General features: G+C 40.7%; 2 protein-coding genes across 3 annotated transcripts in view; one reads left to right on the top strand and one right to left on the bottom strand.

Annotated features, from left to right (window-relative positions):
* Positions 1-12,140, bottom strand: part of npr2 (natriuretic peptide receptor 2) — a 56,043-nt gene that overhangs the window by 6,778 nt on the left and 37,125 nt on the right. Inside the window, exons 13-17 of the mRNA XM_051411694.1 lie at positions 11,546-11,705; positions 11,273-11,428; positions 8,706-8,874; positions 1,578-1,724; positions 773-896 (exon numbers count right to left, since the gene is read on the bottom strand). Coding sequence (XP_051267654.1) covers positions 773-896; positions 1,578-1,724; positions 8,706-8,874; positions 11,273-11,428; positions 11,546-11,705 — 756 coding nt within the window. The remainder of the gene's footprint in view (positions 1-772; positions 897-1,577; positions 1,725-8,705; positions 8,875-11,272; positions 11,429-11,545; positions 11,706-12,140) is intronic.
* spag8 (sperm associated antigen 8) overlaps positions 1-12,140 on the top strand; it is a 40,323-nt gene that overhangs the window by 18,026 nt on the left and 10,157 nt on the right. The gene's annotated exons all lie outside the window — the stretch shown is intronic.

Genomic DNA, 12,140 nt, shown 5'->3' with positions numbered 1-12,140 from the left:
TGATATTTTTCTACAAAGATGTCACATTTGAACGTCAAATAGGATAGTGATCTTATACATCATAAAACCACAATACAACATTATCTACCAGTGAAACTGTTAAACAGGGATAACATTTTGCTGTAGCAGTATAACCAATTTTATCATAATGTATTAGTCAAAGATGAATATAAATGCATATAAACGCAGGGGCATTCACATTGTATCAGTTGAAGACCCCTTTATCACTTGTCAAGAAGAACAATTATTTCACACAACTTGAGAAAAGAGATGAAGGTCAGGAGAGCAAGTGTGCATTCTTGTGGTGATCCCGCTCCTTCTGACGGTGTCTGATTGTCCATCAACACTTCAGTCCCTCTGCCTGGATGTGACATCATCATAATGTATTAGGTCCACAGAAACCTCCATTTGGTATTCAAGTGAGAGGGAGATATGTGGTGGCAGAATGTGACTCAACTCTGCGTCAACACACTCTTCCATCTAACAACTGTACTATTTTGAGTTGCGGCCCTCGTGTGGGAACTATGAGACACACAGTACTGTAGGTAGAGACCTGATACCGGTGAGCACTTTCATGCATGAATAGAGGAAGAGGATTCACTGCAGCTGTGATCACGAGCAGTGATTTTTTAAAAAAGCTTTTAGATTAGCTTGGTAGATATTGAAGAAGTCAGACAATGGGAATCATAGAACACAAAGTTACAGACAGACAAACAGCGAGTTGCAGTGTGTGAATCTTTCAATGGAGGATTGCAGAGACATATTGATTTACCTGTAGTGGTGTACTCTCTGCAGACATGGACGTGAAGCCCACGATGTCACTGAAGTAAATGGTGACGCTGTCGAACGCCTCTGCTTGCACCGTCTCCCCTCGTTTCAGCTGCTCTGCTACTGAACTGGATGCAGAGAGCGAGAGCGACATGAGGTTAAAATGTTCAAAGATAAGTTCTTAAATGACTAAAGGCATTAAAAAATAAGGTCAAACAAGGAACCGCAGGCTCTAAGAGACTGCTTTGTTGTCAGGTTTAACAAGAAATCTAAAGATTCGTCTTTCCAGGACACATCTACAGAACAGGCAGGTTCAAAGGTTCTTGCTAATTCTGCTCATGTTCATTTTCTCTTCTCTAATCAAATAATACAAAAGACAAAAACACTGGTGAGAAATTATATCTGCCCTTTCTCTCAGGCCGTTCTCATATGTCTGGTTGGCTTGGAAGGAAGAAAGATTCTTTATTAGGAAAAGAAAATAAATTGCTAAGAAAGATGGGATTTGGCTGAACGCCAAAACTCACTATCATGTCTGTCTGTCTGTCTGGCGTTAATGAGCAGTTTGCCTGTCCACTCTCTCCGTACCCTTTCATCTACAGTAAGATCGCACAGTGGGGAAATGTGTATCTGTTAACAAAGCGTGGTGTTGGGAGGGTTTTCGAGTCTTTAATTAATACAGAGATTTAACACAATTGACAAGTGTCATAGAGCCACGCTGGTAACACTCGCCCGATTTACTTGGTTAATTTGAGCTTTGAGCCATTGCTTGGGAAGGACAAAAGTGTGAATGTGACTGTAATTTTTCTTACTGCGGTAAAATTTGATAGAGGAGGTTTTCGGCTTTCCTTTTCTCCTCAAGGTAGGCTTGTGTACGCTCCTCCACCAGGTTCTCAAGGTTATTGGCGTATTGCTCCATCCTGGACAGCAGGTTGTTAAGAATACTGGTGCTGCCCTCCCTATGGAAAACACAAACAGAGAAGAATTAGGTAATATCCACCCAAACCCCTGGTCAGTGAAGAGCTCAGGTCCTCTGTATTGGCAGTTGCCATTATCATTCTGGTTTTATACAAACTGGGTCTTATTTTGTGGTTTTGTGCATCATTCCTATCTGTGATAATAACTGTGCAGGAAAGTGATTGGCTGAGACACATGAACGCAGCAACATCAGTAAAAGGAAGTCTGACTGAGCAGGAAACACAAAAAGGAAACATTTTTGGTCCACTCACTTTCAGTTCAATCTTCAAATTAAGTGGTTTAGATAGTCTGGCTTGACTTTTTTTTTAATTACACGCATACGGTAGGATTGGATTGGATTGGATTCTTGTCCAAACCTGGTGCCTACATTACCCACAATGCAACTCAACTGCTGACAGTCAGACATTTTTTTGTGTTTCGCTAAGAGCGGCTGATGTAGCCTCGAGCTGCTAGCCTCAAGCAGGCTAAAGAGGTCTGGTGAACTCACTTCTTTCTAACTCCACAACCCCAAATGTCTTTCATATCCAAACCAAGACTCAAGTGACATCACTTGAGGCAATTTATCAGACCTCACACAGCTCCCCTAGAGCCACAAAAGGCTTTAAGAAAAAAAATCACATATACTGTAGTACTCCCCAACACCTGTGTACAGACTTTGATATGTAAATTTGCCTTTAAGTCATTGTTATTCACACTTTTGTGTTTATCATGTACATTCTAACTGCTCCATCTGGATTAAAAATGTGTGTATGAAGAGAAAAATACAACTTATTTGTCACTTAGCAAGGTGAAAACTACTGTTTTTACTTTAAATGTCAGAAATGGCCAAGTCCAGGGATTGATCCTTGTGGAACCCCTTGTCTAAACAAATGTAAAACTACTGATGGAATCAGCACACTTAAGAGAGGCGGGGAAAGTTTCAGTCAAGCCAAGGAGGTGTTATTAACATTCAATGCATTGTGTGAAAAACAAGGAATGACAGGTTAATGGGGATGTTAGAGTCCCGAGAGCATGTGGCTGACTTCAGCTGCTTGATGATGCTGAAACCTGAGACAGCAGAGGCTGCGATATCCTGATTTCAGTTCCTATTGTGGGCCAAGCTCTAAAAACTCAGCATATTTTTGTTACAACTTCCCTGCCCGGTAAATGCCCAGTTTTTAATGCAGCTTTCTGGTCAAATATTTTTAGTCTTCTAAACCCAAGCTGAGATAACAGTGACAACATCTTCAGGATTATTTTCTCAGACTTGACAGAGCTGGTTTTATAGGCTGAGTAGTACTAGCCACAACAAGTAAATATACTTTTATGTGTTAAATTAGTGTAGTTCCTCTTTCCCAGGTGGGCAGCTTTTCAGTTTAATAAATACAGGCTCAGCTCTCTTAGCTTTAATAGTTTTATGTAATAATTACTGCAGTGACTTCAGAGGTTAAATGGCAGTGTACATGACTGAAGTAAAAATCTAATTATTAAAAGTCCTTACAGAGGCAACCATTGTCAAAAAAAAAAAAACACACCTTCTGTGCAGTGGTAAAACAGGAAACACACCAGAAATGCATGCTACTACAAGTATCACTACAGTATCTCTTATATACGAACACACAGCAGCTGTTGCTACCTTCCAACATGGAGGAAAAACAGACACTCTGAAAGTTCTCTATTTACCTCTCTACTGATGTGATCGTAGACTTTCACATGTATTTTATAATTATATAATACATGTGTTGTATAATGTGTGTTTCTCAGGAGATTTCTACATTCATATGCTTACGCACACGACACACACACACACACACACACACACACACACACACACACACACACACACGCACATGTACACGCATTTACTCCGATGGAGCAAGACGGTGAGTCATCCACACCACCGTGGCGGCTAAAAGCATCAATGCCTGGCATCCTGCCATGTTTCTTGTGGGTCACAGATCCTACACACACCCACATGTTGTTTAAGTTTAAAGAACAAAACATCAGAGGGAGACATGAAAGACAGTGATGAGTATCAGTGCACTGAACGCAATCACACAGGCCATGCACTGTTTACTGCACCAAGAATCACATCCACATATTCCCACCATTCATCCAAACTAATAGTAACGGTGGAAACTGAGAGCAGTCTCTATGGTGAGCGTGATGTTGATGAGAAAATATTCATTTCAGTGAGTGATTCAACCCTGCATCCTGAGCTAAAGCCTCATTCTTCTGAAATCTGTCAGAAAGATCAGATCAGTCATTTGTATGTCTGTTGATCGAAAGCCATGCACCAAGGAACAACTCATTATTGTTGGTGTCACTAGCAACACCATCTGTCCGTTTATAAAGCTCTTTTTATTTGAACTTTCTAGTTATAAAGGTGCGTTCAGTCTGCGAGCAGTCTCCAGCTATGAAACCGAGGTCAGTAGTAGGGAGAAAAGGGGGTCGTGGGGTTGCTGCTCTCGTATTTCACAAGGTTGTTTGTCACTGAGCTGACAAAGCTTGAACTTTAACCATGACAACCACAGAAACAAAAAGAAAACCATCGAGGAGATAAATTTGGTGATGAATCCTCCGAATCATGCACCTCTTCACCAGCAGTGAAGCATTATAAACAATGTAGATTAGCTAACCTTACTATATTAATCACATTACTAACCATTCCCTCTCCTTTAAGCTACAATCCACTCTATTAAGCTATGTAGTCAGTAGCCATGGCGGTAGAGTTGGACCTTACTGCTACCCAATTAAAATACAGAACAATATTACTGAGTAGCATCTGCTGCAGTAACTACCTGCTGAACCTTTTTCTAAATCCTCCAACCAATCTCCACCAGTATTCATACGATTTTGTACATATGAATGAGCTTGCTACAGTAGTAACACTTTATTTTCTTATAAATTCTTAGAAAGGAAGTGCAAAGTTTAATATAATTTGGTATTAAATTTAGGGAAAGTTGAGACAGTTTTCAAGTGGTAAACTTCCAGTTAATTAATTCCAAGTAATTGCTAGCATAAACTAGAGAATATTTGAATCAGTGCACAGCAGTAAAAAGGTGAAATCAGTCTACAGACAAGCATAAAATAAAACATTTCCAATAATACATGATCATTTACTTGGGTGTAAATGGAGAAGGAAATCTCTCTGGATCTCAAAAACTGCTTTAACTTCAATAACTGTCTCTGGATATTTTCCAAGTTATTTCCAGGAAACTTCCAACAGAAAAATGACTGACACATTGTGCAATTGCAACCAAATGCAAACAACGCACATATGAAATCGTGATCCCGCAAAACATGATGGCATTTCACCTGGAGGGGAACTGCTGCAACTTGATACATTTAGATCAATTTAAATAACCTCATGAGTCTGAGTGTAGAAAGCCAGGCAGGATTTACGTAGTTTCAGCAAATCATGACCATCATCAGCCAGTCAGCATGTTTGTCTATGACTGTATTTTGATGCAGATCTGGATCCAGACGCTGATTAAAAATTTAAAACATTCTCTACTATTTCAAAAACAAATGTAGATGGCTTTGTAGTCTTGGCGAAGGTATGCTCTCTCTGAGTGCTTTCTTGTTTACAAAGCGGCTAAACATGCTGTAGGAAGTTACATTCTCCTCAAATCTGTGGACTGATGTGCCAGTTGTTTTAAAAAAACAGTTATGAATAAAATATTTGTTTTAGAACATGTAAAAAAGGAACATTTTAATGCTGAACAGAAAGAGAAATAAATCCTTTTTGCAGTATAAGCAGTGATGGTAAACAGTGAGAGACGATGTGTGTGGGGAGAGGTCAGCTATTCATGGCGGGCAAAGTGTCAGCTCCCCGTGTGTTAAACCGAAGCGTGTAGTCCTGAACACCCCTCTTGTTACCGCGCCCTTCAAGCCCAAGCTCATGCACAGACACACACACACACACACACCAAAAATAACAGCCCATCCATCACGTCATGTCAACAACATACATTTACCTAATGAAAATAACCGGCAAACAGTGCATTAACGCACAGGCCTCTGTGGTGAGGGGCTTCATGCACACGAGGAGGAGCTTTGCATGCGGCTGTCAAGAGCATCCTTGAGTGCTTCTGAGAATGTCAATCATGTCGAGCTCTCGACTCCAAGCCACTGCAAATGGAAAGCTATACATCACTGGGCACATCAGAGCTCACAGAGGAGAGGTCAGGCTGAGAGAAAAACACACCAAGCACACAGATCTGCTTATAGACTCCCCAAAGCACCTGTGTTTAGTTTGCATTTGTAGTGTTGTACAGCTGTCATGCTGATTTTATCTTTAAAGGGTCGGAGCTTTCTGGATTTGTATTTTTTACATTTTTTGTATGTATGTATCTCCTCAGCAGTTACTATTGGTTGAATTTGCATTATTTGTTCAACATCTGAACTTCCTATAGGCACTGGTTTAGTGGCATCTAGCAGTGAAGTTGCAGATTGCAACCAAATGAATACCGCTCACCTTCTTAGCGTTTAGGAGAAACTACGATGGCAAAGTTCTAAAATTCCCATTCTAAAATTCTAAACTCTTCCCTGTTGGTGAGGAAAAAGATGGTCTGGCCTCCACAAGTAAAATTAAAACAGCAACCTTTTCAAGTAAAAAACAACAGTTCAAAGTTTCCTTCTCGTAAATATTGTTTGTCCTCGAGGCTCAAGGCTCAGCAGTCACTACATACTACAGGATTGCCCAAAGAAATGCAGCTGTAGTCTTATGGATTGGATTTCACAACAATGTAGCCCATGAACGCAAACATCTTTGGCATCCAACTATCAAATCTCTGACATCAGAGCTGCCTTGCACTCGCCGACAAGGACGATTCATGCTCACAAAAGGATGATGGTGATGTAATTTAACGAAAAATGTAAAGGCGATAGAATCTTCAGTGTGATGGATTACTTGTTTCAAGCACACTAAGCTGGCTAAACAGAACATATTATCTCTGGTGATTGTAAAGGGACCTTTAAGTTCTCCTTTACAATAATGACATCACTGGTGCATTAGACAACAGGAACTGTGATTGGGCGGTTTGGGCTGCTTGAGTTTTCATTCAAGTTTCCGATGCCAGTGGAAATTGTAGATGATGAAGAAGACACTTCAAGGTGAAGGAAGGGTTGGAAATTGTCTCCTTTTCAATCACACACATCTATCACAGCCATTTCCGCTGTAGACCTCCTGTTTACTGTGATTACCACTTCTCCAATACAGCGAATGAAAGGTTGTCAGCGTGATTATATTGGCTATTGATTGCATGACAATAGTGTCCTATTCAGCAATAAGACGAGGTAAACCTTCCCGTCATCACTCGATATCACTAAGTGAATTGAAGAATGCAAACACAATAACTGTGAAGTATAAAATTAAAGCAACATAGGCTGATCTTGTGCAACACATCTGCCCAGTGGTAATCAGACATCCTTCACCAGATGTCCAAAGGCTACATGTACAGTGATGTAGAAACTTGAAGCCACCAGTGCACATACACTGAGAAGTAGATTTACAGTGAAGTAGGAGACATCTTGTGTCCAGCAGGATAAAAATGAATGAATGATGAAATTTTGAAAACAAGATTGCATATTCGGAGCTTTCTGTAATTTAATTATTTTATTAATTTTAATGAGGTAGAAGGCATAGATGTCTTTTAGAGGATTTTAATGTGGAAATTACACATCTAGAGGGGGGTCTTTAAGCTAAGCTAGAGACCACACAGTATGACCATGTTAGAAGCAGAAAGCTCCAAGTTGCCATTCAGTGTAATGAACCATGACCTGTGTTTTGATCTCCATGTCACAACTAACGGACAGAAGGTCCACTGCAGCTGGCAGGCAGAATATTACAACCTCTGGCAGCTAGAACCTGCACTCACTCAGGCACTGTGCTTACCCCTCCTCAACACTAATTCTACCCTTAAATATACAGTTTAATACATTAACTTTGTCTTTGAGAATTAACTATTTTATATTTGATACATTACCCCCAGTACTTTGGTGTTTTTACCGAAGTAAAATTCTGAATATTCTGAATTTCTCTATAGTGGTATTTCTTCTGGTTTTTCTGCACTGTTTCTACTACTTTTCAAATTAAGTGTATTATTTCTATTTCATGAATGATATCTGTACATACAGAGTATGCTAGTATTGTACACTTTTCCCAAAAACCTACTTTCAGCCTCTAGTTCAAATCTAAAAATGTGCTTTAAATTTCGTATTTCCATGTGTTTGTGTGTGTGTGTGTGTGTGTGTGCGCGCGTGTGTGTGCTCTAGTGTCACTTAGTATCAGCAGGGATGCTTCATACACTAACGCCTTCTGACAGCGCTGCCCTACTCGAGGGAAAACATGCATTCCTCCCTTCCTGCGTCAACATAAAAATCAGAACCAAAATATGCATATGAATGATTCATGGGATCATTGAAAACAATACCAGAAACATGGACTCACACACTCCCCTTTCTCATACAAACACACACACACACACTCAGAGATGGAAAGGCAGCAAAGAGCACTTCCTGTCTTGAACTGCCTGTCAGGAATTACAAAGAGCCTTTTATCTAAAATTGTCTTGCTGATTTCCAGAACATGATTCTTTTTCCTGTTTGCCTTTTTGAATCTCTTATACGTATCACTTTGCACGGCAGTCAGAAGAACATCAGGGTTCTCAACGCGCCGTTCACATGTTGAGCTTGGCAGGAAAGATACTGATAGTCTGGAAAAGAACGGCCTCTGTCGATTTCAATTTGTCAAATTATGTCTGCCTTGAAAACAAGGATGGAAGTGTTAAATTAATCAAGATTGCTTCCAGCTCCTTGTGTTTTGGCATAATTTAATTCTGTCATTTAAATGGTCAGTTTACCCACATCACAAAAAAGTACTTCTAGTGCCATCTAGCCATGCAGATAGCTTTGTATTTTGTGTGGAGCCACTCTCAATGAACAGCACTATCAGACAGGACAAAAGGAAAAAGTCTCACTTGTTGAGTTTGGCAACGTAGATCTTGATGTGGCCGAAGTCGGGCCTCTCTGCGGGGTCCTCGGCCCAGCAGCCCTCCATCAGGATGGTCAGCTCCTCCGAGTGGCATCTGCTGTCTGTGGTTGGCCGAAAGTACGGCTTCTGACCATTCCTCACCTTCTGTACGATCTCTGCGGCGGAGAGGACAGAGAGTGCGTTCACACGGAGGAAATGTAGTGTGTGTGTGTGTGTGTGTGTGTGTGTGTGGAGCAGGCTGTCATAATCATCAGACTCATTTCACATTTCCTTCTGTTCAGTGGGAGTTGATGCTCTGTGCAGCTACAGCTGTGTGAAACGTGTGTACAACGGGTACTACTACCTTTGATAGTTCTGTATTTCTGTTAACAAGCTATTTCTGGTGATATATTCAGCACAGCTGATCAAATATTGTTGCACATTTCTCCTCGTTGATCCATTACTCATATCAATTTAAAAGTTTGCAAGAGACATCCTTCCCAAAATGATTCGCGCACATCCTCTCTTATTATTATGTTATTGGTATCATCATCATCATACAATTATCATCATAAAAATAATTAGAAGGCTCTTATGCTATTTTAAACCTCAAAATTACAATTACAGCTCTGGATCTAACACATTCAGACACTAGAGAACAGGTGCCGGTTTTCACTGCTCTCAGCCTGTTAATGGATAAGTATCAGGCACTTGTACAATCAGCATCGAGCGTGACTATGAATAAAGGGCTAATGAAAGTCATCGCATGGAGGATGTGCCCTGCGAGGGTTTTACACATCCACTTTGGATGTGTAAAAATTGAACTCCTGATCTCAAATTGCTTTAGAAGTTTAAGTTTTTCCTGTTGTCACTAAGTGGTTGTGGAAGTAAAAGTAGAAGTGGAGAAACTGGTCAAACCACGACAGTTCCGTCTATGCGTGAGTGCAGGAAGCTGAAGAGCCAAAGTGTCAACAGTGATTAAGCTCAGATTTTATAATGTCTTAGTTAAGAAGATAACAGTAATGTGTTTTCCAGTGAGTGAAAGCTACTGCAGAGCAAAATATTTCTCAGGAAGGCTGTTGTCCAAAGATATCATTTTCACAAGCATAGAGTCATATTGGCACTAAGTTGTCATAAGCTTCTGTCTGTCCGTCTGTTTTTTAGGTTCAACCTACCAATCTAGCACAGAAATTTCAGCTTTGTTTCTCTTTTTTTTTTGATTTCTTTATTCTTTGAATCTTCAGTGCTTTTGCTATCTACCATAAAGGAAACCTGTTGTTGCACATTGCTGACTGTGGACATCTTGTTGTACGCAGATATGTTTTGTTAGTTCAGGGTTTCTTCATATGTCACTGGCACCTTCCTAGCTAAATACAGCATTTTTAATTAAAATATCTACAGATTTCTACAGGCCTTATCTTACACCCAGTGCAAGTATCATTGCTAGTTTCTGACCAACACAGTGAATGTTTTTCTGCCTAGTACCCATGTTGTGTAAGTAGCAAATATATAAGAAGACGAGTGCCGCTATAAATGTTGCTTGTCCCACCAGGCTGTAACAGACTGTAATCTTCTGTCAGATGATTTGGAGACTAATGCCAGCTGTCCCTATGCACTACCCGTAGCTGTCAAAGTCACTGCTGTGGTGCATTTCTTTGCAAGTGACCAACCTGAGTACTAGGTATGAGTGCAGTGGAAATAACAGAGATCGTTTCCTTAGCTGAAAACTGTTCATTTCTCCAACTTGCAGAATACATCATTTAAATAGCAATGTGCCAGGTGCAAGCACACGTGGCTGTTAAGGGGAATGGGAGATAATACTCTGATGGTTTAATTCATGTTACTCCCAAAACACACCTGTGATTTATTAAGAGACTAAATACAACTCCTTTGCACCTTCCGCCTTACTTTGCTCCCAGATTGTGTGGCGTTTAACTAGCGAAGACTTCCTAGAAGTGGAGTTGGACACTAAATGAACTGACGTCATGCACTTTAGACCACATGCTTTGGATTGTTTAAATGGGTCCCTTAGTACATTTTATATGTATATATTTTTAAACTTTCTTTTACATTTCTACTCTAATTTGTTGTTTTTTTTACTAAGGAGCGATCATATTGTCGTGTCCCAGAGAAAAGAGATGTGTTGGTTTTTGTGACTCCACCTGCCTTTGACATCTGGCCAACATGTGTTCTTTGTTTGTGTACGTAGCTGCAGGGCCATGATATTGCAGTCTGACCTTGTAAAGGTCCACTTTGAAATGTCAGTGAAAAGCCAAAGAAGGAAGTTCCTATTATGTGGACTTCCGCCTTTTCTGTCCTTGTTGAATGAAACCCACTCTTCATAAATATTTCACTTGGTTCTTATAAAGAAGCTTCACAATGTTACACAACGTGAACGCAATGTTGTGTTGTTTGTGAAAAAGTAACACAAAACTTACTGTACTGATTTATCATCATACATGTTTGATTGACTTTTTTTTTGTGTTCAGGTCTAACATGTTAGTTTGCTGCACGCCTGCTGTTTTAAAGGGTCCCAGTGGTCAGCTGAGGCCTATAAAAGACAGTTGTGTTTACCTTTGGGGCTGAGGTCCATGCCTTCCACATAGAAAGGTCCATTCCTCAAGGCTATTTCCTGTAGTATGATGCCAAAACTGTACACATCACCCTTCTGAGTCCCTTGAGGAGGATGGCGGTCGTATATGAGCAGCTCAGGAGCCGTCCAGAGTTTCTCTGGAAAACCAGGAACAGTCGAGAACACACATAAAATGCCTGAAGTACAACAGGAGCTGATGCTTTTGTGAATGAAAAGATTCAGTGCTGGGACCAGGACAAATGAACTCGACTTACTTGCATAGAGTGCGTGCGAGTCATCGTTTTCGCAGGACGAGCGGAAGCTGGCCAAGCCATAATCCGTGATTTTCAAAACAAATCGACTGTCCACCACGCAATTAGATGACTTCAGATTTCCATGGCAGCCAATGTAGCTGTTGTGGAGATAGTTCATTCCCTGGTGGAGAGGAGCGTTAAGTCAAGCATTAAGGGGTGTTCTCTCCCTCTCTCCCTCTTTTTTTCCTCCACAGAAAATCATACATGAAAACACACAAATCCAGACATATGGAAATAATACGCTTTGACAAGTGGATGTATGCTGACGGGTTTGAAAAGAAGCCGTGTTTCAAGGACAGCACAGTCGTGGGGGAATTTCTGTGAAATTACTGTTAATTCCTTTGGGAAGGGGACAGCGGGTACTGAATGTACTCATGTTCAATATTTTGTGGAAACGGTGAGTCAAACATCCCTCAAAGCTTCACCGGCGCCTCTTCTCTGCAGAACGCTGCTATCTGTGTGGAGGAAATTTAGCCGGAGCCCTTCGTCATGCATGCAAGCTCAATATTGAATCCATCTAAGAGGCCGCTCTGACAAAAAGCCTCTTTGTTAGGGC

This window comes from Dicentrarchus labrax, unplaced genomic scaffold (assembly GCF_905237075.1).
Source record: "Dicentrarchus labrax unplaced genomic scaffold, dlabrax2021, whole genome shotgun sequence".
Lineage (NCBI taxonomy): Eukaryota > Metazoa > Chordata > Actinopteri > Moronidae > Dicentrarchus > Dicentrarchus labrax.
The sequence above is the reverse complement of the archived record's forward strand: the minus strand, read 5'-3'. Positions and strand labels throughout refer to the sequence as shown.